The sequence below is a fragment of the Tinamus guttatus genome, unplaced genomic scaffold (genome assembly GCF_059628265.1).
Source record: "Tinamus guttatus ecotype Peru unplaced genomic scaffold, ASM5962826v1 Tinamus_guttatus_pri_ptg000018l, whole genome shotgun sequence".
NCBI lineage: Eukaryota > Metazoa > Chordata > Aves > Tinamiformes > Tinamidae > Tinamus > Tinamus guttatus.
In genome coordinates, this window is record NW_028288552.1 from 428,274 (window position 1) to 455,443 (window position 27,170).

At 40.9% G+C, this 27,170-nt stretch overlaps 1 protein-coding gene across 1 annotated transcript; it reads left to right on the forward strand.

The window, feature by feature from the left end:
- The first annotated feature begins 303 nt into the window (after positions 1–303).
- TES (testin LIM domain protein) lies at positions 304–26,898 on the forward strand. Its single transcript, XM_088523682.1, has 7 exons — positions 304–450; positions 11,291–11,376; positions 19,256–19,508; positions 20,523–20,858; positions 23,558–23,773; positions 25,131–25,289; positions 26,471–26,898. The coding sequence occupies exons 1-7, from the start codon at positions 424–426 to the stop codon at positions 26,660–26,662; spliced, it is 1,269 nt and encodes a 422-aa protein (XP_088379808.1). The 5' UTR covers positions 304–423; the 3' UTR covers positions 26,663–26,898.
- The last annotated feature ends 272 nt before the right edge of the window (positions 26,899–27,170 follow it).

A 27,170-nucleotide genomic window follows, 5' to 3' on the forward strand; every position in this document is an offset into this window, starting at 1 on the left:
CACCACCTTTCCCAGCGCCTCCACTCGAGGACAGTCGCTGCTCCAGCAGCCGCCTTCCCCGTGACCCGATCCCGATCCCGCCCGGGGGCGACTCCGGGGCGACTCCGGGGCGACTCCGCCGCGCCCCGTCCCGCCACGCGCCGGGGCCCGTCCCCGCGGCGCGGCGGCGGCGGGCGGGGCGGTGCCGCGGCCGCTCATTGGCTGCGGGCCCGCAGCCCGCGGGCGGGGATTGGCTGCCGAGCTGCCTTTGTTCGGCTGCAGCCACTGCCGCAGGGCAGCGGAAGTTTGAGCGCGGCGGCAGCGGCGGCGCCGTCGCGCGAGGGACGTGCGAGGAAACGCTCCGCAACGCTCCGCAACGCTCCGCAACGCTCCGCAACGCTCCGCAACGGCGCGAGCTGCCGCGGCGGCCCCCGGGACGGCGCCATGGACTTGGAGAGCAAAGTGAAGAAGGTAACGTCGGCGGCGCCCCCTCCGCTGCCACCCGGGCGGAGCGGAGCGGAGCGGGCGCCGCCGGGAGCCGTTCCCGCGGCGGAGCCGCCTCTGTCGTTGCTCAGCCAGGACCCAGGGTTGCCTGTGGGAAGCGCTGAGTAAAGGTGCTGACCAGGTGTGCGGCCCCTGGTAATAACAGGTAGTCAAAGCGCTGAAGAATAGCTACAAGTTATTGCAAGTGCATTTTCTGCTCCTGTATGCCCGCTTGGTGTAGGAGGCTAGGGTGTCTCTTGCTTTCCTTTCCTTTTTTATTTTATTTATTTTTTATTTTTTAAAGCTACCTATTATTTTCTTAACGGCTTGGTAGGTATAATTAAATGCATTTTTTTCCTCATATGCATCTTCATCTACCTGTGTGCTTTTTTCAGCTTCTAAACTAGCAGTGGAGTCGAACACAGAAGCAGCTGTGCAGCTTGGCAGGCTCCGGGTGGATGCAGTGGGTCAGCAGTGAGTTGCTGCTGGCGTTTTTTGATGCTGTTCCCCCTTGTGGTGCTGTACCCTGGATGAGAGCTGTGGTCTGGAGAAACTGCATCCCTCATCCGTGGTGTCAGCTCCAGGGTGGAGGCTGCTGGAGCCAGGCACGCAAACTGCTGTCGCCTGATGGAGTCCAGTTTCTTGAAGCAAGTTGGTGAATATTTTTAAGCCCCTTGTAAACCTTAAACTTGACAGCAGCAAGGAGCTTTTTCCGTGAAAGTTATTTGAACTCCAGGAGCTGAGAAGCATATTCTTGAAAGCTACGGCATTCCTCTTCTGAATTCCTCTATCTAAAGTGAGAATAAATGGAATCCTGATACAAATCTGCTGATAACAGAGTCTTGGCTTGAGTGAACTTGTCATGGCTGAACATCTGCTTCAAATTGTTGGAAAGTTATATATGCCAAAACAAGTAGTTTGTGTCACTTATTCTGTTTGGCTCTACACTTTGCTAAGAGTATTAATACAGATAAGAATTATTTGTGGTGTGAAGAGCTGTAGCATTTTTCTATCCATTTGCTTCCAGTATGTGTTTTTAAAACTTTTCCTTTTTCTCCTGTTGTGCACATCTCTTGTCACTTTCTCTCACTTTTTAACTTGGGTGAAACTCAGTCCTCAGTAGACATTGACCCCTGACAAGTCAGTGAAAGAGAAGCTGGAAAGCCTTTCTATGTAACCACATACTCTGCACTAAATCTTTTCCCTTTAACTGTTGATATTTAACCAAAAAAATTTCATGCTTTTAATGTTGCAGTCATAACCCTCATTAACTGTGCAATAGCTGTATGACTTCACCCTCCATTCTTTAACTCCCATTCTCTTAACCCATTTATTTCCATCTCTCTCTCCTCCTACCTTGTTTTGGCAAACTTCCTCTTTTCTTGAAAGGTGGGAAGTTATTCTGGCAAGTATTCTTTGTACCTGCTCTGCTCCTCTGCGTCTCTTTGGTTGTTTGGCTGTATCTCTTTATTTTTTTGGCATCTGTTCTTAATCACTAATAGAAATAGGATAGTGATCTGGTATGGTTCAACTATCCTTAATAAGGTGAGCATGTGTGCTCTATGCATAAACACTTAAATCTTAAGCTTCACTGGTACTTACTATATTTTATTGGAGCCCATAAACTGTTCACTCTGAGGGGAAGCTGGTCTTAAGATGGTGCTGGCCCTGTCAGATAGGGTCTGGGTTTAATCCCATCAGCAGTAGTGGGCGACTTAACCACACGTAGAGATTCTCACCAGCCTGTCCTGCACCTGTGACACAAAAGCTTGAGTTATTCTTGCACAGAAGCTGCTTGCTACCTTATGCTGAGCCTTTTATTATTATTAATAATAATAGTTACTAGTCATATTATTAACAATATTTGCAGAGTGGCAGGAAGGTAGTGACTAATGAGCAGCTGGGCTCCCTTGTCATTAGCAACTTCCAAGAAGCTTGTGAAGAGCAGAGAGGAAGGAAGAACCACAGCGTGGCCCCAGACATGTCGCAATGCCCTTGTTCTTGGAGACTCGGAGTAGGATGTAAGGCTCTGCTCTGGCAGGTGGCAGCAGATGCTGCACCGCGTGCAGCCCTCACGTTTTGGAAAGCCCTGGGCACAGGGTGCAGGAGAAACACCCGCTGATACCGGCAAACGGTTTCCTCCCCTGCCCACAGTTGCTCCTGTGTAACTGCCTAGAGCAGTGCAATGAGGCTGCTGTTCCCTGCCTCTGGAAGACTCAAGAGGTGAATTTTCCAAGGTGACATTTCTAAAGTTATCTTTATTCCAAGCATCAGCAGTCCTTGAATCTGTTGTTGTTCAGCTGCGTGCATATGCACTGTCTCACTGGAAAGATGCTATTGGCTTTGAAGGGGCTGTTATGCTGAAGAAAATACTCATATGATTGTAAACAATGGGTTTATATCTATGCTTCTCTAAGAAGAGAAGAAAACAATTCGAACTGACTCAGGAAAATCTGTACGCAGTGTTCACATTGGTGGTTTTTTCACTTTTATATTTTTCTCCTTTTCTTTCCTTCCCCTCCCCCCCCCACCCCTCCAAATTTGTTATTTTCTAGCTTGCTTTAACAGTGGCACTGCCCAAATATCACTAATTGCTGAAGGCTGAAACAACCTCTGGCAGGAAGAAGGGCTGCCCCACCCACCGCTGCTTCAGCCTCCTTTCCAAGCAGTAAATAGCTGGCGTTATTGCTGTCTTGGGAGAGAAGAGCAGCAGTCCTGTATCGCACAGCTTTCTTCAGAGCCTGGCTTTAGGGAATGCTTATTTCGGCTCAGACTCTTAATTTAACTGCCTTTGTTTCATTCCTTTGTGCTGTAAAACTCCGCTCACTCTCCCGGCAAATAGCTGACTTGGCAAGTCTGCCTTAGAGCCAGATTTGTCTTCTGTCTGAATCTGGGGTTCTGGACCACCACAGTGGTCAAGAATCACACAAGTCTCAGTGTGAATTTTCATCACTGAGAATACCTGCTGAATATGTTCTTCCAAAATCATGAACGTGTGCAAGCGGCTGAGGTGACCTTGCTCTTTAGAGACACAAAATAACAACCCTGTCAGTGAAGAGTGTAAAAAGAGAGTTGCAAGGTACTCTGCATCAAGTCTAGTTCACTGCCATCTCATTACTGTACTACCTATTTAAAGGGGAGAGGAATATAAGATTAAGTGAATACTTAAAAAAAGGCGGGGGGAGAAGTAAAGGAATTGTATTTTGCTGCTGCGTTTAAGGATTGTGAGGATCGCTTCGTATACACAAAGCAATTGCACAGCTGAACTCAAGGCTGAGAACAGCTCTAACGTGAAGAGCGCCTGTTCAGCGAACAGACCTCTGTTTCTCCCGAGTACAATATGCGCTATGTTCCTGAACTTCACTTTGCCTATAGGAAAACCGGGGACTTAATGCTCTATTAAATATCCTGTTAGAGGAGGGGGGGGGGGGGAAGTTCTGCTACTCTGTATGTGTGCTCTGTCACCTCAGTGAACTTTATAACATGAATCACTAGGTCATGGTCATGCTCTGTAGCCCTGCTTGCAGCAAGGTCTCATGCTTTATTAGAGGGAACAAGAATCTGACAACGAGTACTGTTGTTCTGTTAGAAACTTCCATGGGATAGTACTAGCTTTATAAAAGCAGCATTGTGGTTGTGGTAGCAAATGGGGAAAGCAGTTTGGGGGGAAGAGAAGGTGAAGCTCTGTTCTCTAATGAGTAATGTCTGTGCAGTTTTCCTATGCTCTTGACTTTGTGTATTCAGTTTGTTTCTTTATGGTGGAAAACCAAATACAGACAGTACTTTAGATGTCATTAATTCAGAGAGCTTTAAGGCTCTTTAGTGATAAAAGAAAGTTGAGTAAGAATATGTAGGAGCAAATTCAATTGTATCTGTATTTTGCAAAGTATGATCTCATATCTGTTGGGCTGTGCTGTGCTTCCTGTTGATGTCAGTGTTTGCTTTGGTGTTGCTGCCATGGAGACCTATGATAGTAGAAAGCTCTTTCATTGCTCTTTGTGTGTAATAAGATTAAGGAAATGTAAAGAGATATTCATGAAGAATGAAGATATTCTTTTGTGAAGAAAGGTAAGAATAAGGTGTGGAGGTGAGAGTTGATCAGACATAGAAATAAAATAAGTTTACTTTCTTCCCCTTCCACTGTCCTCCCTCCATACACACCTAAAACTAAAAAAAAAAAAAAAAAAAAAAAAGAGAGAGAGAATATAGTACTGACATGACTTGTTTTCTGAAATACCTGAATGACAGACCAAAAAAAAAAAAAAAACCCTAGGGTGTGTGTTGCTGGATATCATCTTGGCAAAGGCTGGATGGTTAAATTAAATTTTTTCATTTGATTCTGCAATGAATGTGTTCCCCAGGTGGTTGACCATAAAATATTATGAGGAGGCTGGACAGCAAGCCAAGAAACTAGCTGGACTGTGTGACTTCAAAGATCAGATGGAACATTGATATGGCATAATTATAGCCAAGTATTTCCTGGTGAGCTGAAAAGTTTACCTTAAGCAACAGTGTTCTGTAGGAGTGACAAAAACCTCTGTTTGTGCCAGCGTTGCTAGACAGAGTAATTACTGCTCGGTAAAATAACAACAAAAAAGTTGGTATAAAAATTACTAGCAAAGTTTTATAGGTGAAAGTTGATAAAAAATACATTTCTTTTCCCTCAAAGTACTGAACATGTTTTTCTAATTAATGGTTGTTCCTCAATATTTACAAGTCCCAAGGCAGGGAGTATGTACATGTTTTATGTGTTTACCTACACAAACATAGATATTTTACATACATTTTTGCAAGCTTTGCAGTAATATGAAGGTCTCTGTAGGTGTTGGAGACCTGTAGGAAGAGCAAGGCTGTGCTCAGAAAGCCTGGTCATGCCCATTACTTATGTCTAGGACTTGGTCCGGTGTCATGGAATAAGGACTCTTCTGTCATGGCAATTTCACGTAAAATTAACTGTACTCTGGCTGCAACTCTGTGGATGATTCTGTTGGCTGTTACATCTGCCTAACTCTCTTCCTGTGCCTTGTTTTGAGTTTGTCTAACTGTGACCTTTTAGAAGCACTAGCTGAAAAAGGGTATATATATTTTTTTTTCTGTGTGCGCATATATATATATATATATATATATATATATGCACGCCCATGCGTATTTTTCTTTGTGTCCTAATGAATGATTGGATTTTCAAGCCTGCTTCTGAGGATCTGGTGCTAGAAGATGCAGTTGGATAAGAGCACTGATTTCAACACAGTGTGTGTGTGTATTCTGACAAAGTAGGTATTGCCCCCTCTTCTAAGCAAACTGACAAATGCATCTCAATAAACCATTTTAAACAGGTTGTTGAGGGAAGCTGTCATCTGTTAAGTAGTCCTGTCTGTCTCCTTTCAGATCTGCAGTGTATGTGGTGCTTACAAAACTCTGCTATGTGAAGCTCCTGAAGGACAGCCTTAAACTTCTGAAAAACTGATCCTTCCTTGTGATATAGATTATTTTAAATCATTAAAACAGGTAGGGATGTCATGGGCAATGGTGACTTGCACCCTTGTGGCACATTTCCTAGAAACCCTTACTCCCAAAATAAACATCTTTAAGGGATTGCAGGGCTGAGCGGTTAAGAAAGTAAGTCTCAGTTTGCCTCCGCAGCACTGACTGATGCATGGGTCTCTCTTGCTGGTTTATACAGTGTTATAGTATGTGTCAGCTGCATTCAAGCTTAGCATAATAGTGGGATTTCTGAATAAACACCACTTTTGGTTTCTAACTAGTTTAGCAATCTTTAGTAGCTGTTAGTTTCTTCACAGTAGACTGTGCAGTGGTGCCTTAAATATTTGTGTTCAGAGCTGTTTGATATTTGACTAAAGACATCATAATAAAATAAATTCTTAGCACGTGGGTACTATGGTAGTCTGCAGCTCCCTGATTTATATTTATGCTTGCCCTGCTCAGAACATCTTTCACATATTTTTCTTGGATGCAAGTACTCTTTGGCATTCTTGTTTCTTTGCAAATGGAGTTCCTTAAAAGAGCTTCTGCATCTTAATCCCAGTCAAATCTTCCTCAGATCCAAATGCATGTTTAAAAATACTAGAACAGACTTGCCATCAATTTTAAAAGACAGATGTTAAATAATAACAAATATAGAATGGTCCGTGGGATCCTGCTCTTCGCTACAGAAGTTCTTGCATCTTTTCTCATGTGGTGTCTGTAGAAGTCTTAAGAGAAAGAGAATTGTCCAGATATAACCACTTTTTATGGTCTTTTTCTTTCAGTACAGCATTACAAGCAATAGGTTTTAAGAGCAGAAGAGCTATGTTAAATCCTGTAACCTAATCAAATTTATGTGTTTTCCTAGTGATGTAATCTATTGGAAAAGAATATAATGATGCAAGATCACACTTCAGTCAAAAGCATGCATAACACAAATATTTTCTCAATACTTTTATTACTTTATACAGTTTTCATGGAGGAGTGTTGCTTTTTGTTGGTGTGGGTTGCCTTCCCCCTTTAGTCAACACTGGAATGGAAAAAATCACAATTTTATGTGCACCCACTAACATCTAAATAGATTAATAGTTAGATAATCCTCAAACTGGAAAAGTCCTGGGATTTTGTAGTAAATCCAAGAATAACTTGATCAAGAATCTCTTCATTTCTGTCCTTTGAATACTCAAGGGCATGGGGGAAAGATCTTCAAAAAAGTAGAGTATTTAAGTCTGTTCTAGGGTTCACTGTTACTGTGGCGTATTAATGATCGCTTTCTCCTTGTACAGGATCTGTACAAATGGGGGAAAAAAATGATTTTTAGAGTATTCTCCTTGAAAGAATGCTTTTAGGCAGAACCACAACTTCTCAAATTTTGGAGCAGTCTCAAATGGTGCAAGTGCTTTGGTACTTCTGTTTCTGCAGAAGCTAAGTACTAATATTGCATTTTACTGCCTGTGACCTAATGGGAGATTAATGCATCTGACAGATAATACATGAATATGCTTGTGGGGGAGAGGGAGGAGAAAGGAACCAAAACTCTACTTAGCTCTAATCTAGCTCCTCTGATCTCTGGTGAGGTTCCAAGGAGGCAAAAGGAGTCTTGAGAGATCTAGAAATGGCAGAATTGTGGTTCTTTTTTTTTTTTTACAGCTTCCTCTTCCACCTTCTGCTTAACCTCTGTTTCTCAGAGGTTCCTTTTTAAATGGGAAGGAAGCTCCGAGTAGCTGTATTTTGAGTATTGTATGGGGAAGAAGACTGGTGTTAACTATTTTACAATTAATTCAGGATTTCCCATGGAGTTCTACTGGCATATTCCTGGTGTCATTTGTTCCCAGTAACCTAGCAGGAGGGAATAGGAAAGGCAGAATCAGAATAATCTTCATTTAGTGTATGGTGATAATAGAGACAATTGGCACAAGTTGCAGCATAGGAAATTCTGAGTAAACACACAGAATTATTTTCGCTTTGTGGACCAACTTTGTAGTAGTTTGGATTCTGCCTCCATAGAGGTATTCAGAAAACAAATGGACAAGGGCCTCAATAAATCTGAGTTAGTTGGACTGACTTGGAGTGGACAGTTGGACCAAACTTCCACAGAGACAGGCTCTTCAAACTGAAATATTCTGTGATCATTGAAATGAAGTGCAGGCCTTCTAAGCAAGCAAGATTTCAACAATTGCCGTAGGTTTTATAGGGATAGAAAACAGATTTGTTGAATGTTCAATGAACTTAACAATAAATGTTTCTGGTAATCTGGGCTTAAGCAATATTTTAGCAACTGTCACATTTATCATATCCATCTGAACAAACTATTAAATGCTTGAATTCGATCATGCGAGTTTTTAAGATGTGAGCTACGTAGCTCTCTAATGTAAAGATAGTCAACTTTTGACACCAGACTTCAGTCCAAGTTAAAATAGAGCAATTTTTTAGTAATGTTCACTGAGCTGTAACCATTTAAAATTCTTTGCCCTTGAGGACTATTTAATCTTGAAAGCAGCTTGCAACAGATGATCCCAATAATATTTATATCGTCTTCCATTCTCAGATTATTTAAATCTGTATTGGGTATGTTAGTAATACCAGATGGTTTTGGGATAGCTCTTCCTATGAAATGAAAATTAATGACAGTTGACATGCAGGAACCTTCCTCTGGCAAGCGTTCAGCTGACCCATCTATGCCACTTCTTCTATAATTCCATTTATGGGGAAAATTGATTCCATCCTGTTTTCAGACACGCATTCCCCTCTAGACTCAGCCCACTCAGTGCTTCTCAGCCAGTTATGTGTCATTTGGGAGTCATAGGGAATAAACACAGGCAAGAGCAGAGGTGAAATGTGTTGTGGCTGTAGGTGCTCTCCGTTCCTGCGCATGCAGTAGAACAGTCAGTTCTGAGGCTCCTTTGCCCTGTTTGCTGAGATCCGTTACAGTGAGATGGAAGAATTTAACATATGCCAGCTGTTATATGTAGACTCAACCTCAAAAGCAAAGCATACTATTATTTCTTTTAATTAGCTTTAATCTTTTTGGAAAATGGCCAAATTGCTTCTCTGTCAGAACAAAGGCAGAGGCTTGGAACATGTGGCGTGGGGTCTAGCTTGGTTCTGAACATGCCTGTTACTTGTAGACTAAGCTCCTTCCATACAGCGACCAGACTCCTCATATGGAAAGGGATCGTAACTTTGGATAAATACTTTTAGCCTTAAAAAATCCTGTAAATGTTGGGAATCCTGAAAAAAATGTATATATACTGTGAAAATTTGCACTTTGGGTGGTTCTTTAGGAAAAACTTGAAGTGTTAAGGTTGTTTGTGTGCTGTGCATGTAGTTCTCCATGCACAAGTGATCATAGGCTTCCAAGCCTTCTAATAACAATGCAATAAAACTAGAATTTAAAAGTATTTAATTAAAATAATAGTTGCTGTTTCCTTCTTCCCTTCCCCAAGCATTATCGGTTTGTAGCTGGAGTATAGTGAAAGCTATGTGGGTCAGTGTTGTTTTCGCGTTTGTGCGGGCAGTACAAGCACATTAAGTTCAACAGCTTTTAGGGAGGAGGATTTAAAACAACCTGTCATGAAGGAAGAAGAAAAAAACAAAAAAGACATTTTTGTGTGTGTGTGGTTTTAGCTTCCTCTTCTTCTTCTTGGCAACCGTTCGTTCTGTTTGTGTGTGACTTGACAGGAGCCCTTGGTGGCTTTTCCTGATGTACAGCACCTATTTGATAGGTGTCTGGATGAGAGCACCTCTGCAGACACCCCTCTTCATGGAAGCAAACTATAATTAGCTTTGCATCAACAAAAACACAGATGATGATTTTGCAGATAGTTCTTTGCTTTCATCTTTTACATGTCTACTGCTCTGGCTTTGGGTTAGCCTCTCTAGCATGCAAATATTTGGACTCCTTAAGCTAATAAAAATGTCACTATGATCAGAGCAGGCATGTTTTTGCTATTTCAAATAAGAAGGGAAGAAGAAATAATTTAGTGCTCTGCCCTGAAGTCGAAGCAGTAGCTATATGGTTTGCAAAGGTGGTTCTTAAATCTGCAGGAAAGCTTCTCAGTTCCTCAGGGATGTCTAATGACTGTGGAGGCAGTTATCCTTGGAATTATAAAATAATGGAAAGCCTGGTCTTCCTTGCAGCATACTGTGTGCTGCCTGTCACAAACTAATAATAAACTGCTGCTTTTTGGGAAAGAAGTGAGATGGAAGGGAAAGTGTTTATATCCCCGGGTTACAACAGGAACACCATGACTCTTCAGAAGTAGTTCTAACCTGGAGGCTCTTTTATGATCTTATCACATCTAGCTAAGTTCTGCTGACACTAATTACATTAGAACTAGAACTTTTCATGTTTTAGCTAATTTTCCATTCATGGTAGATGCAAAAGAAGGGGAGGGAGTTCTGTTAGGGTCCCTCTGCCTCCCGCTGCAGCCACTGGGGCCGTTCCTCGTGCTGCCGGCTGCGCTGTGGTGAGTGGGAGCCTGTGCCCCCAGCAGGCGCCACAGCCCCAGGGTCCTCCGTCTCCTTCAAGATTGAGGCTTCCCCAAAGCTTTAGAGAACTGGAGTGAGGTATCTTAAATTTAGTGTGTTATACAGATACCTAAGTTGTGGTGGCTAGTGGCTGTTTTCACCTTTAAGTTTCAGTGCCTTTTATCTGTTTAAATTTGCTGATGTGTTGCTATATTGTATGAATACTCAGCCTTTACTCTGCACCACCAGGTATTTTTCTGACCTGAACGACGATTTGAAAGATGTATTCGGTTCTCAATCACTAGCAGTTTCAGGTAGTATCAGATACACCCAGAAGTCCCAGATTTATCATTTTGATCTCTTCTTTATTCCTATCAGTTACTCAAATTAGTGTGTATAAATGTTGGAATCCATTTCTTTCTCGAGCTTCTATATTTTACAGAGTTATGTGTTGCCAACTGCTTTGTCTTGGCAACTGCCTTAAATGTCTCTTAACTTGATCTTGGCCCAGTGGCCTGACTCACTGGGGTTTCATGACTGCAGACCTAGGTTAAGGGTTGGGAGGAATCCGCTTCCTCTGGCGCAGATTCTCTTCCTCTCCTTTGGCGAGACAAGTTGCCAAGAGATGTTAGGTTTTGACTAAAGCTGACTTTCTGCTATCTCAGCCCTGCAAATGGGTTTGTGCGAACACCCTCCTGCAGTTACAAGGGCTAGACAGTGCACAGGGCTAGACAAACCCTGAAATGCTGTGCTGGTGTCAGCTTAGTCAAACTGTTAAGCTTTGTTTGAGCTGTCTGTTGTAAAGGGAATCAGTAAGATCATTCATGTAAATTATTTCTTGAAATTTACAGTAGATTTTTTGTTTGTTTTTAAACAGATGGGACTGGGCCATGAGCAAGGATTTGGAGCTCCCTGCTTGAAATGCAAGGATAAATGTGAAGGATTTGAGCTTCATTTCTGGAGGTAAGTGATTGGATGTCTTGAGCTGTGGCTCAGTATTGACATGCCGTGGCACATGTCTGAACAGTGCCATAAATAAGCATTTGCATGCACTTCACAAAGGTGTGCTCAGATCGGAGTCCAGGATTTCTTTGCAGCCTTGTAGCAGAGTATGTAAGTAGGTAGCCATTTATGAGTATATTCATCTGCACTGAAGTCAATGGTAGTACTACTATTGAACACTTCAACTGTTTGTTGAACTGATGTAAATATGATTGAAGAGGATCTCTGTGCCAACAGTGAGAGAGATGACAATGAAGAATGTGCTTTATCTCAGGAACAAAAGGTTGTTTTAGCCTCTGGCCGAATGCCTAGCCTTTGATCTAGCATTTTAGTTAAAATTACCTTATCTGTATTCAAAAGAGGTTGAAACTTTGCATGAATCTGCAAATGATTTGGGAGTGATGGCTGGGGGTGGCGGGGGGAGGAGGGTCACATTTTAAGGAAGTTTATAAAATAGTATATAGTGCTTGACCTTGGATGATGCACTATTCTTAAACTAATAAGAGCTGATGATCTCTGGAGTAAATAGGTTACACTGTGGTCTATGCCATTACTTCTGCAAGAACTTATCATACCATTAAGACTCTCATTTTACTGAAACCTTAACACACACCAGCTTTCAGTTCGCTCTAGCTATCTCAGTTCACTAATTATCCTGCAAATGCTTTGAAATGTAGTCTAGTGATTCTAGTTTTTGATGCAAAAAATAGCACCAATTTCAAAGTGACTAGTCTACAAATAAATGTCAGTAGCATTAGCATATGCTAGCTGATAAAAGTAATTAAATTTCTCCAATGTGACATGGCTGTACTCATTTCTGTATCCACAGCAAGCTTTCCTTCTGTAGTCTTTTTTTAAAAAAAAAAAAAAATGTTGCCTTTTCAACATGGCCAGAGTGGCATCAAATGCAGAGTAGGCCTAAGAGATATTAAATCTATACCCAAGTATTTGGCTGGTAGTGAGAATGAGTTTAGAAAATAACCTGTCAAAACAGACGGCAAAGACTTGTTTATGTAAGGCTGGTGAGGTTATAGCTTCTCAGTTAAGTGTCTGTAATACGTAACTACAGAAACAAAATATAAATAATGGACCAGGTGGTTCCAGTAATGGTAATATATTAAGATGATCATAACTATTTATTGGTATAAAAGATGGGAGTAGTTTATGGAAAGACTTTTTAAGAAAATAGTCACTCGAGGTTTATGTATGTAGTGCAAGAAAAATATAACAAAGTTAACTTGTGCACATATAAGTACTTTGATAAAACAGAATTTTAAAAATATAGGAATATCTAGAGATGAGAAGTCATGTCTGTACTTGAGAGATGAGGAAATAGCAAGTGAAATAATATTCTGCCTTTTGTTGTTTTTTGTTTTTTTCCTCAACTCTTTCTTTCTGTTTCTCTTATTTTAGCTCCATTATCAAGGAACCTTATAATTTCTAGTTTATTCTTCTGCAGAAAAGAAGTTGGAATAAGAAGAAATAAAATGCCTAAAGCAATGTGGTTACATGTTGCTGGTATGTTTGCTGATATGTTTACCAGCAAACCAAACCAGAAAGGTTAGAAAGTTGAATCTCCTTCAGCCAGCCTCTTGAGAGGTTTAGTTGTTTTTGTTTTGTTTTTGATTGTTTCCTTGAGTTCCTATGATTAGGGTCTTTTGTGGTAGATCCTGAATATGTAGCTCTTTAGAGCACTTGTTCTCTTGCAAAGTGAGTCTGTGGATGGCGGAGGATTTAAAGAGCAAGTAAGGAAAAAATAAGAAAATAGTGTTCCTATCATACCAGCTGGTTAGACTGAAATTTAAATTTGGAAACTGAAATGCTGTAATATAACCCATGCAACAGGGAGGCTGTAATATGTCCAAGATGCTTCTTCCTGGTTATCAGAGCAGTGTGGAAGCCACCTCTGAAAAAAGAGCCCTCTGGACTTTTCTGTGGCCGCTGGAAAATCACCATTTTACACTGGAGCTGCTGTTAGGAGCAAGCTGAATCACAGAACGCTTAAGGTTGGAAGGGACCTCTAGAGGTCCAGTCCAACCCCTGCCTGCACATGCAGGGTCACCTAGAGCACGTGGCACAGGGCTACCTCCAAGGGGGTTTTGAAGATCTCCAGAGAAGGAGACTCCATAGCCTCTCTGTGCAGCCTGTGCCAGTGCTAGAAATATTAGCAGGATGCAAATCTGAAGCCAATTACATCAGCTCTGCATAAACAACTTGCAAAGGAAAAATATTAACACATGCTTTTTGTGATAGGAGCCTTCCCTTGGGCAGAAAGAGATGGATTTGGAATATCTGCCTACTTAGCACTCAGAGCATCTGTTCACCTAGCCTAAAAAGCTGAAACTTGCTTGTAAGAAATCAAACTAGCAGAAGTGTACAAGAATATTACCTTTGAAGTTGACAACTAAACTTGAACTCCTGTGGACAGTTCATACTACACTTTCTCACCTGTAAGAGAGAGGTGTTGAACTGGGGAATGTGGCTAGAGGTGCAGTTAAAGTTGCCAAGTTTAACTGGGGAGCGGTTGTTGGCGCTGTGTCCCTGGGCTTGCCTCATAGCCATGGCCTGTGCAGGGTAACACTGCCCTCTCCTGGGTGGAGTGAAGCAGATGGCATAGTTGTCATTCTCTCCAGTATACCCGAAAACTAAAACTCTGGCATTTATCAGAGTGGAGTAGTGTTATTTCTCTTTTTATTTCTACATAAAAGAGCCTAAATTCTGAGCAGTCATACTGTAAAGCACAGGCAAGACTGCGAGTATATCCCTGTGACAGCAGGGTTTAACACAGTGCAGCTACATCCTATTCTTCTCTATACAGAAAATCTTAATGTTCAGAAAATATGATTGTCATCTGGGGTGTAGGATGCAGAAGAGCTAGTGGTCTGAAGGCTTTGAAGGTGCTACATCTCTTGGCCCGATGTATGGGATATAGATGCAAAACTGTTAAAATAGTAGAGAAATGGTGATGAACAAAGCCCGTATTAAAACTCGTTCCTTGGTTCTAAAGTTTTGAAATCCTCCTGTTATAAAGTAAATGCAGATAGTGATCTGAGCAAGACCGCAACAACCAAATGAATTTAGTAACTCAGAATTTTAGTAAGTGATTTGCTTTTAAAATTGTCCTCAGAATAACACTTCCAAGTTTAGCAGTGTCTGGGTTCAGATATTGAAATTCCTTCAGTTTGCAGCACTGCCTCTGCAAAAGGAGCAGGGAAAGCTGGCTGACAAATGCTACTTGCTGTAGGGATTTTTGTTCTTCGGGAGCAAATATGCCGCTAGAGGGAGGTGTGGGGCTGGAGATGAGCTCCTGCAAGCAGGAGGGCACATCCTGATTTATCTTAGTCACGTATACTGGAAAGTGCTGACTGTCTCCTGCGTGCCTTGCCAAGATCTTAGAAAGCTTCTGAGACCAGAATCCTGATCTTGGGAAAGACCAATGTCAGCGCCTGCCTCCTCTGTGTGGCACAGCCCCTGGAAGGCAGAGATAGCTTAGCTGGTTCTAATGTTCTTCAAGACTGAGCCTGTCGGGCAGGCTGAGGCTTGCTCCACTGCATTTGCTGCTTTCAATAGCTGCATTAATATCAAGTTATTGTAACAAAAGACATCATGGAAGGGGTGTGTGCTTTTGCTGTTCATTTTTTTTTAATGTTTTTCAAAGGACATGAGGCTAATGTCTTGCCTCAGTTTTGTTGAGGCCTCCTTTGTGCTTGAAAATGTTTCCCGTCACTGTAGACAACTGCAAAATCAGTGTAGAAAGGCTGACAGGCTGAAGTATTCTTCCTCTGTAGAGCAAAGCCTAAAAAAATAAGGGATTGGGTGAGATTTGGTTTTGGAAAAGAAAGTGGAAATCCTTGATCCTTGTGTTCTGTAGAGAGCCACAACACGGAAGCTCACAGGCCTGAGAAGGCAGAATCTAAGTACTTCTTCCCTTTTTTGCCTGCCCAGGACCTGAAAACAGACACAATCCACTAAATTTGTTTTTGACAGTAATGTGCACTTTGTAGTTGCACAAATGTTGAGCCTTTCTCCACATCTGTCCTTTTTGAACAGGCAAAGCTTTCCAACCTGCTCAGACTTGACTGGAGGAATATTCATATCCTTTGCTCAGATCCTGAGAGCTGTGAACATGTGAACAGCAGTTTCTAATTGCTCCTTCAGTAGTGATTTTGGTGCATGTGCTCTAGTGACAGCAGTCCTGGGGAGAAGGAGCAGCCTTCTCCTTTGCCTTCCCTGTTACTGCATCTCAGTCTGGTGAGTTAATTTAAGGAAGATGGCTGTATCCTGGCAAAGTAACTACCTGCTAATCTAGCCTAAGGAGAGGCAATTGGCATATCCTTCCCACAGGAGAGTGTTCCTAATGAACAGGACTCATGATGTGGCACCTTAGTGGAGGAAGGCATGTGTACTCTGAGAACAATACTCCAGATTCAAAGTAATGTGTGTAAATGCCAGCTGGATATCTTTTTCAAACTGGAAATTACTCAAGAAAAGAGATTATAAATAAGGAGATAAAGCATTTTCTGGCTCTTCACAGAGCATATAATGCAGCTGAGATCCAGGGGAGATTTGGGCAATGGGAAAAACAGCAGCAGCTTCAGGGATTCCCCTGTGAACTTACTAAAATATGCTGAGATTGTCTGGGACTTGGCTTCCTCCACATTCTTTCTGGATTGTTTTCCCTGCATTTGGAGATCTGGATTATCAAGAAGCCCTAATGACAGGATCACCCCACACTACTAGTTTTGTAGCCCCTGTAGTGGCGTCTTGCAGACTGCACGTAGGCAGGATCCTGCATCAGCCATCTGCTCTATAAATCATTAGAGCAGCCTTAAGTAAAAGGCAGTACCTGGCCTCTAATTCAGGCAAGGAGAAAACATTAGACTGAACTGTGCACACTCAGTTTCTTAATATAAGCAAGTTAGGGGTGAGAGGGAGAAGGCAATTGGGCTAGAATCAGAATGATGATCTCATTCTTTTTAATATAAACCACAAGAGTTTTATGACAGTTTCACAGTAGGACCCAGGAAGGATCTGAGGACAAGTTGTATGCTTCCATTTGTTTACAAGTATTTCCTCATCAGTTTACCAGGACAAAAATAAACCCAAAACTTTCAGAAATACTGAAATTACTGAGATGTGCTACTCCTTTAAAGTAGCACTGAGGATAAAAGCAGTTGAGTCAGGATACTTCCCTATTTGGAAATGGGAACTGGTTCTCAAAATATACCCTCTCCCTTCCAAGAGGGAAGGTCTGTACTGTGAAATAGATGTGCCATTTCATGACTTAGCATGAACAAGAGTAAGAAACCCTTGTGGCTCTGTCAGCATGTGTAGAAATTTGAGTGGAAGGGTAGAATTAACCCACAGTTTGCTGGGGATGATGCTTATATCTGCAGACTGAGTGCTGCTCACTGCAGCTGAGTGCTGCATAGGCTGAGAGCCAAAATGTTGCACCACCCTGACCATGGAGGCAAGGCAGGGCAGTATTTCCATTCAGGTTTGTTTGCAAGCGCGGTAGTCCTGCACAGCAGGACTGTACTTTGCTTGCATCAATATGTGCAGTTTGCCCAGGAACCTCTGTTCAGTCACCTCTAGAATTAGAGCACATCCTGTCAAGAGGCAAGGCTAAAATTGGGGCTTATTATTGCTAAAGATTTGCATTAAAATGAAGAAAATATCTGTTTTTTAAAAAAATGCTTGAATGAACTAACTGCCTGAAGTCAAGGTTCAGGCACACTGTGGGCCATATAACTGTCTGTTAGTAATTGCTGTAGTAATGAAAGCTGTATTAATACAACCCACAAAAAGGGAGGTCTGATACCACCAATTAACTTTAGGTTGTGAAGACATAATTAAGAGCTGGTAATAAAGTGCATATGATTATACCTTAAAAGATGAGCAAACTGAACATTTCTTGCTTAATTGCTTTCTTAAACAGTAGAAGTATTATCTTGGGGACTTGTTTAGAGTGACATTAACTATTATAAAGAATTCTATATTGTAAGTGCTTGAGAGATGCAGAGTGTCTGTAATGCATAGATCCTATAAGTCAGTATGCCTGACTTATTTAGGCTTAGTGAGCTATGCTTGTCCATGCCCGAACATTTTATTAAGCTGGGAGGTTGCGAAGTGCTTGATGTTTTTTCGCAGTCACAGGTTCACAGATAAGATGCACAAGTTCCAAAATTAATACTTGTTTTTCTGTTGTGGGAGTAAATTGGAAATCATACAAACCCCCAAATAGCGTGGGTGTGTGTGTGTGTTTAAAAAAAGTCTCTTTATATATATATATATGTGTCTGTATATATATATATAAATAGAAAACTCTGGTCATGACCGTTTGTGGAGTTTTTTGTTGCACAGGGGAATATGTCCTAGATATTTTTTTGCTGGCTGTTTCTAGAGATTGGCTTCTAATAGCTGTTAGATAATTTGATAGGGATGAGCTTCATAATTTAAGAAATTATGGTTGTTGGACCAGAGCTGCATGTGTTCAACAAAAATGTTAATAAACATTGTAAAGCAGGGTACCTCTGGCCATGTGTATTGTGTACCTTTGGGGCTGGTCATATTCTTCTGTCTCTTATGTGATCAGCTCTATGTAGGTCCCCTTTCCTCCTCCTTTCTCTGTCCTGTAATGGGAAAGGGGAAGTTATGGCATGTTCCATGCTTAAGATATATACTTTATATAAGGTATATACCTATATAAGGTTTTGGAAAGCAAGGTGTAAGTATCTGAGATTTATATGGTGGGTAGGATTGAAAAGCATTTTATAAGAGATTTGTTTTATGCTGTTCATTACATAGGGAATAGAAAATGAGGTAAAATATTTCTTGTTCAAGTTCAGCAAGGATCCAGGAGTTGGATCAATTTTCTTAGATTTAAAAACAAATCTTAAACTGTCACTGACTTCATTTATTATGGCTTGAGTGAAAGCTCTAGGAAATACTTTAATATATAGTAAATTAGCTGTCTAATTCAAGGTTCTGCTTATTATATGTGAATTATGCTTATACTAATGCATAATTATCTAAAACCCTTTAATCCCAGGAGTTCAAGTTTGTTGTGTTGTATACTAAAGAAGAATTCCAATTATATCTGAATAAGTGGAGCTTCCTCTACCTTTTAAGGTTGTCATCTGTGCAAATTCTCTGTACAGCATGTACCAGGGTGCCTCTGACTTGGTTGTTTGAAAGGCTGTATCTGTATGAGCTAATTGCTCTCCTTTCATCTTCTCTTAATGCCAAACTTCAGGACAGATCTTGGTGCAGTTACACTTTAAATATGACTATACTCTTTTTTGCCTTTCTAGGAAATCTGAAAACATTATTCAAAATGCAGCCCTGTAATAAGCAAATACTATGTATAGTGAAGTGCATAGAGAAAATGGTATAGACTGTGAAATTTTGTGTGTGGCAAGAACCTTACAAGCTAAAATCCTAAAAAAAAAAAAAAAAAAAAAAAAAAAAAAAAGGTCTGACTATCGTGGGTGCCCTTAGGTCCTAACTGATAGATGACTACCCATACTAGCCTGATAGGTGGGTGATAAGATGTGCAAGGTCTGTACCCTGGCTTCACTGAAAGGATGATGTCTTATTAAAAAGTACTAATGTAAGAGGTAAGCATCTTTATGATCATTGTCTTGGTGAACAAAGAATTTAACAGAGGTAATCAAGAGTATCTTCAAAAGGGCTTTGAAACAACGACTCATATGCCTTTACCAAAACACTGAAAACAAGGTTTGGGTTTCCTGCAGATGCGGTTACTGTGCATGCAGTCCATGTGAGATGTAGTTTGCGGCTGAGGCTCTAACTTTGCTGCTATTTCTCTGATTTACAGAAAAATATGCCGCAACTGCAAATGTGGCCAGGAGGAGCATGATGTCCTCACAAGCAATGAGGAAGATAGGAAAGTGGGAAAACTCTTTGAAGATACAAAATACACAACCCTTATTGCAAAGCTGAAAAATGATGGCATCCCCATGTATAAGCGTAATGTAATGATCCTGACTAATCCAGTGCCAGCAAAGAAGAATATATCCATCAATACTGTCACTTACGAGTGGGCTCCTCCTGTTCAGAATCAGACACTTGTAAGTCAAAGTTGTTCCTTCTTTAAGACAGGGAAAGGGAAAAGGAGAAGCAAAGTTTATCAAGGGATAAATTTACTTCTTGTATCTCCTCTATATGACTAACTTTGAATATTTTTATTTTTAATTAATCAGAAAATATTTGAAAGCCTCCTGGGATATAGTTTATAATACTGCCTTTTTAGAATTAAAAGAAAAAATGTATGGGCTGTGAGTTTAAAAGAAAAAAGTCATTGCTTAAAATCAAGGGGAAACAGTCTTGCATATAGCTTTTACTGTATATGGTAAGAACACGTTCAGTGTTGGCATCCAAAAGAAAAACTTTCTTCCAAGGATGTTTGCAGCTCACACAGATGAAACAGTAGATAGCCTTCTGGGGATTTTGTTTCACTTTTCAAGCTTTAATTGCTAACCTGCTGCACTGCTAGGTTTTGTGACCTGTGCTGCAAGTGTTAGCTCAGACCTGCGTCTCTAAAAATACTGTTGTTCAGTAAATGAATTAAACATTTCCAGATCTAAATTTTCTCTTGTTTAACATTCAGCTACAGTTTTTGCTCCTGAACTTGTCCTTGCTGTACTAAAACAAAGTTTTCTTTATTTGGCCAGAATTATTGCTGCAATGGGCTATGTGCCTCAGGCAAGATATTTCAGCTTCTGCTTTTTCAAACTATCCTGATGAGCAGTGTTTTTCTTAAACAATTTAGAGGAGACAAGGTGTTATGTAAATGTTAATTATTGTTCTAAGTTACTACTTCTTGGAGTGGGTAAGAATTCTATATGGTGCAAAATGCTTAAAAGAAGCCTGTCCCTTATGCTGGGAAGAAGCCAATTAATGTCTGCTGCATTTTTCCCCTCATCTACTGTGTTTTGGGAGCTTAGTGTTTATGGAAAGAACCTTGTTTTTGACAAATTTGACTGTCGCTAACAACAGTAGGGCTGATTTCAGTCATTTGTTTGTTTTAGAAGGGTGAGTCCGTAGCTGAAGTGGCATCTGATGTCTAATTCCTCTTGGTTTAGGCTAGACAGTATATGCAGATGCTTCCAAAGGAGAAACAGCCCGTTGCTGGCTCAGAAGGAGCACAGTACAGGAAGAAACAGTTGGCAAAGCAGCTGCCCGCTCACGATCAGGATCCTTCAAAATGCCATGAGCTATCTCCCAGTGAAGTGAAGCAGATGGAGCAATTTGTGAAGAAGTACAAGACCGAGGCGCTCGGCGTAGGAGATGTCAAGCTTCCTGGTGAGGTGGAAACGAAAGCTACTGACAAGAATAACATGAATAATGGTGACAGAGGCACCTCGGCTGCTGTGGGAGCAGTGGAGGGCAAGCCAGCAGATCAGAAGGCATCTCAGTATGTGAGTATAAGAAATGAAAGGTAGATTTGGTCATTTTAATCCAATTAACATTTTTTAACTTGAAAGGCTAAGAATATGGGGAGAGAAAGAAGGAAGGGGAAACTGGAAGTGCATCTTAGTGTCTCAGGCAACTTTGGGCAATTACTGAATTGCAACAAATAAACAGCTTCCTAGATCATCTTTCCATGCCTGTTGAATGAAATGTTAGGCAGGAGATACAATATAGCAGGATGGCTTTTGCAGAATAATAATGAAGAAACTTGTGTAGTCTTAAACTAAACTCTTCTTGAGAGCAGTGCAGCAATTGGTCCTTAACTTCGATAGCCTGTGGGATCTCTTCCTCCTTCTCAGAAAAGCACCAGGATTGCACAACTGACAAGTCGTCTTTAAATTGAAATTAAGAAATAGTAAAGTCAGGTCTCTCCTTCCCACCTGCAGCAAGGCACACTGTATAGTTACACAACTGCTCTATTGACTAGCCAACCATTCAGGTCGGTTTTCTTTCTTTGGCATGTGATTTCTCTTTTGAAATAGCTCAACAAAATGAGTAATGGAAAATTACCTTTTTTTTTTTTTTTTTTTTTTACACTGATATTGCTAAAACTACACTTATGCCAGAACTGCTTTATTAAGGCCATATCCTGAAAACTTTTGCTGTGCATGTCTCAGCTACCTGTTATTGTGCCCCAATTTAGGTTTCATAAAGTGAAATACCAAACTAAAGTAGCTTCTTACCAGCAATTCCTTAAGCCATCCTTCACTCTTCAATTGCTTTCTGGTAGCAGACCCTCACTGGAGTGGCAAAAGCTTCTGTAGTTTGATTTTCAGAAGTGTTTTGTGCTCTTTGAATACCAAAATAAAGTGATTTGTTTCTAGGTTACTCTATGGAGGGTGGGGAGGCAGGGAGGCAGGTAATATTCAAATTGTAGGTAAAGATAAAACTATTGCTGTTATAATTGAAGTAAATATCCTTCAGCATGTGCAGTGTTTTTTGGGTTTTTTATTATTTTTATTTTAAATCAACCAACTATATTTCTGGCATGTGGAATGTGAAGTGAACACTTAAATTTAGCTTTGACTGTTCTGCTTGCTGTAATCGGTTAACTTGGGTACCTGGCTGAACATGGCTGCTCTAGTTTAGGCCAGATACTTCTTAGTGCTCTGTGATCCAAGAAGAAGTTTAAAAACAAATGGAGTGTGAGCTTTTGAGTTGCTTATGTTTTTACATAACCCTATTATGTAAATAATCAGAAATTAGGCATATTCTTTTAAAGGCTTATCTGTGATTTCTGCCATGGGACTGAAGATCCTACTGGCGATAGCTGAGAATATCTCCACCTCTCTCTTTTAAGCAGCTCAGAACCACAGACTCAAGAGCTGTCAGGAACCTGGGCAGGAGAATCACTTTCCTTGTTTACATTTTTTCTATCCATTAGTCCTGCATCTTTGTCTTCCAAATTATTTCTCATTAGTCATCTTCCTGACTGAATCTGGAAGCATCTGTTCTTCGGCATCTCTTGCAAGTTCAGTGCTTTAAAGTAGATCACATTTAAAATAATTGTCTTTGTCCCTTTTAGCCTTCTAAGGCTGAGAATGCTAAAAGTGATATTTAAATGTACCATCTTGTGCTGTTCTGGGTCATGCTACTAAACCTTCCCACCAGCTTCTGTGGGAGTATGAGTTCCGGAGCAGGAGGAAGAGTCAAAATTTTTTAAATGTTTTTATGCCTCCCCTTTTTTTCATAGACTGTTTTCTCTACCCTTTTTATGTATCTTCCTCGGCGTGTTTTGGAACTGTCAATCTGAAGCAAGTGTGAGAATATGACCAGTGAGCTTTACAGCTGAGATTTTTAAAGTTGTCCGTTTGGAGTTGAACTTGTAGGGTGGATTGTGGGGAAGACTGTTCTGGAATGCTCAGCCCAGTCCACAAAATGACTGGACTGCAGTAAATGCAAAATGGATGATTAAACCATAGGTGAAATTATATTTCAGTTACATAAGCCACCTCTGTTCTTTGACTTGATGACAAAATTCTGCCTCTAACAGAGTATAGAAAAATCATCTATGAATTTTAGGGGACTGTTGTAGCATATTATGTTCATAAAATCTTTAGTCCTTTTTCCATGAGTGTTCTCCACATCCCAAGATGGTTAATCACAGCCCATTGGATAATAGCCATAAGTGACTGAGCAGCCCTAGAATGCAGCTTTAAACAAAATGAGTTTGAATTATTAACAGTAATAAATTTTTCCTTGTTGGTGATGGTGATAAAGCTTGATCTTCTCATGACCTACAAGTGCACAGCTGTTCTCTTGTCACGTATTCCAGTCTTAGTCTAGTTGGTGAGCTTTGATGAAGTGCCTTGTTCTTACGCATCTAAGACTCGGAGACATAACGTGAATTTTAACTGTCTCCAGGAGTCTTTTATAGTAAGTAAGCTATAATTTCAATAATGCAAATATAGCAAAATGCAATAATCCACTTAACTAGTGCTATGTCAGTGTGTGCATTATCTTGAATTGCCCAGTTAACCCTGTACTGTGGCATCATGTCACGTTGTTATCTGACCATGAAAGCAAAGCAGTGCTTTAATTTCAGTCTAGGAAAAAGGAATTTTTGAAACACATAGATAATATTTAATTACAGTAGTAAGTATAATTCTTTATAAAATTACCTAATTTTGTAATCAATTCCTTCCAGTTTTGCTATCGCTGCAAGCTGAACATGAAAGAAGGTGACCCAGCTGTCTACGCAGAGCGCGCCGGCTATGACAAACTGTGGCACCCAGCTTGTTTCATCTGCTGCACTTGCAGTGAACTTCTTGTAGACATGATCTATTTCTGGAAGAATGGTAACTTGTACTGTGGAAGACACTATTGTGATAGTGAAAAACCTCGCTGTGCTGGATGTGATGAGGTATGAAAAGATCCCAGTGCTCTGTTTTAGAACACAGGTTTGCCATTCTGAAAGCTGGATGTGGCTTTGAGTATTGAGTATTTCAGTATTTCAGTATGTGAAATGATGTCTCTGCACCCGACTTAGCTGTTTGCAGTTGCAGGGTGTTAGAATTGATATGTAGTGGGCCCAGTGCATTCAGGAAAGTCCAGAGTTTTGTTTTGGAATTGGGGCTCTTTCTGTGCAGTCTGCAAGGATGTGTGTGTAAAGCACAGGCTGTTCCCTCCTGAAGGGACACTAGGTGGAGTGCCTCACTACATCACACCTTATGCAGAATGCAGAAAACAAGACTGCCTCATGTCTTTGCTATTTTCAGTAAATGAACTGGAAGGTTTTGGAGACAAAAGTCAAATGAATACTCATTTATGTTGCTGAAATAAATTGAAACAGTGGGATCTGTCTGGGAAGTTACAAAACATCTTTAGCCCAGAGGGGTGCGTTGCCATCCAAAGGGACCTGGGCAGTGAGAAATCTTATGAAATACAACAAAGACTAGTGCAAGGTCCTGCACTTAGGAAGTAATAACCCCAGACACCAGTACAGGCTGGGGACTGACCTGGAGAGCAGCTCTGCAGAGAGGGACCTGGGTGTCATGGTGGACGACAAGGTGACCATGAGGCAGCAGTGCGCCCTCGTGGCCAAGAAGACCAATGGGATCCTGGGGTGCATTAAGAAGAGCATTTCCAACAGGCCGAGAGAGGTGATCCTGCCCCTCTACTCAGCCCTGGTGAGGCCACATCTGGAGTATTGTGTCCAGTTCTGGGCCCCACAGTATAAGAGGGATGTGGAGCTACTGGAGAGAGTCCAGCGCAGGGCTACGAGGATGATCAGGGGCCTGGAACATCTGCCCTATGAGGAGAGGCTGAGGGAGCTGGGCCTGGTCAGCCTGGAGAAGAGAAGGCTGAGAGGGGACCTGATCAGTGTGTACAAGTACCTCAAGGGAGGCAGTGAGGAGGATGGTGCTGGCCTCTTTTCACTGGTGGCCACCGACAGAACTAGAGGTAATGGACACAAACTGAAGCACCAAAAGTTCCACAGGAACTTAAGGAAATTTTTTTTAACAGTGAGGGTGACAGAGCACTGGAACAGGCTGCCCAGAGAGGCTGTGGAGTCTCCTTCTCTGGAGCTCTTCAAAACCCGCTTGGACGCAGTCCTGTGCCACATGCTCTAGGTGACCCTGCGTGTGCAGGGGGGTTGAACTAGATCTCTAGAGGTCCCTTCCAACCTTAAGCATTCATTTTGTGATTCCATGATATGATTCTATGAAGGAAATAGTATTCAAACTCCTGAACTAATGTTTGTTGCATTTTCCTTCTAGCTAATATTCAGCAACGAATATACCCAAGCGGAGGGTCAAAACTGGCATCTGAAGCACTTCTGCTGTTTTGACTGCGATTGTGTTTTGGCTGGGGAAATCTATGTGATGGTGAATGACAAGCCTGTCTGCAAACCATGCTATGTGAAGAACCATGCTGCGGTAAGGTCCTTGCAGGCACATATTGGTGCTGTGAAAGAAAGGAGCCTATGTCTGGATCATGAAGCTTCCACTTCTTTCCAGTGTGAGAGTATCGGAGGAATATAAACTGAATGGAAATTTGGGTCAAAATCAGTCATTCCTCCTCTCCCTCCCCCTAAAAAACTTGTAAGCAGACAGGTTTTCTATTAGTTCATAAACTTGATTAAAAAAGAAAAGAAAAAAAAAACTTTAGGAGTGTGTCACTTGGAGGGATTGTCCGAAAATAGATGTAATTTTTCTAGTGATAAGAAGGATTGTCTTAACAGACTGAGTGAGATATAATGATGCAACTAAATGTCAATTATAGCTAATTGTGACCAGCAGGATTCAAACTTATGATCATTTGGTATTTTAAAAGCCAGCAGTGGGAGCCGCAGTCTGGACATTTCATTATTTTGTGTATTTCTAACCATGAGCTGTAACAAAACAGACTGATGATAAAACCGAAGTTTTGGAAGAGCATGAGATTAAGAGCATTTTTAATTCCTACTTATGCTGGGAACAGAAGGTCTGTTACTACCAGCTAAGCTGCTGCTTATTGTGAGTTCAGTCCGATGTGCATCTAGACTTATACAGTTAATGGAGAGAAACAGTTATCTCTGGCCAGCTAGAGACAGTTAATGCTATTTTCAGGTAGGTGTGAGAAGTTATCTTTGAAGACATTTCTTTTCATTAGCTGTTCTGAGATAGAGTTGATTTTGGACAGCAAAAGCTGGATGAGATGAATTGCATTTGAAACTTTCTAGAAAAACCTTTAATTCCATGGCATGGCTTTACACCTGCCACTACCAAAAGGTATTTTTTAACTTGTGTTTCCGAATGTGTCTTTTATAAAAATCCATGCTTTTGTTTGACATGGCAAGCTCTTGCACAGTTTTGGACATGGGAAAGTCATCACACCATGATGGTCTTTACATCTAGTTCCAGCAACAACTGACTTTTGTGCATTGTGTTATTTTTGTCTCCTATCTTTCATTTTGCTTGAAAAGTTTACTTTAGAAAAGGAAAAAAAAAATCAAAAGTCAGTTTTAGGTAAAAGATGGCTTCTAACACCTATTTCTTCTCCTGTTAATTTACAAGCAAAAATCCAAGCATTTGAGCTGTTCTTGTAAACTTATTTTTTCATTCTTTTAACTTATCAGATCTGCCAAGGCTGTCATAATGCTATAGATCCAGAGGTTCAACGTGTGAGCTACAACAACTTCAACTGGCACGCCACTCAGGAGTGCTTCCTGTGTTCCTGCTGCAGCAAGTGCCTCATTGGCCAGAAGTTCATGCCAATAGAAGGAATGGTCTTTTGTTCGGTGGAATGTAAGAAAAAGATGATGTCTTAAGATAAAGAAGACCTACACAAAACCAAGCATTGCCATGTTCCAAAGTCTTTTGCTTTTCTACTGTAAAGTATATAGTACTGGGGCATTTAAAGATATTGAAAGTATTAAACTGCATTTTTTTTCCAAAGACTTTTTTTTTTTAATGAGTAGGAACCATGCTCTGTAATCTTCCTTAGCTATAATAATACTTTCTTCTTTGGGAGTTTGTTCCTGGGTCTTTATGTAAAATGTTTTCCTATCATATTAATGTAGGAAAAAATGTTTTATGAACTATTTTCAGCTAAGAAGGCCTTCACCCTGAAATCTCTTTTTGCCATGTCTTCTTTAATGGAAGAAGAAAATGTGAAATATACTCCCTTTTTCCTATCTGTTAAATGAAGAATGTAGCTCTTACACTTTGACAGATTAACTTATCACTTTTAATAATCTCCCTGCTTTCATCTAGCACTTTAAACAAAATGATCAACTTTACTGCCATGTGACCACGTGCGTTTTTGTTCACTAGACC

Bases quoted from the DNA above. Each gene is read 5' to 3' on its own strand.
- TES (XM_088523682.1), top strand. From the start codon at position 424: ATGGACTTGGAGAGCAAAGTGAAGAAG. The intron at 11,377-19,255 runs GTAAGTGATTGG...TCTGATTTACAG, and splicing joins TTTGAGCTTCATTTCTGGAG to AAAAATATGCCGCAACTGCA. The intron at 20,859-23,557 runs GTGAGTATAAGA...AATTCCTTCCAG, and splicing joins ATCAGAAGGCATCTCAGTAT to TTTTGCTATCGCTGCAAGCT.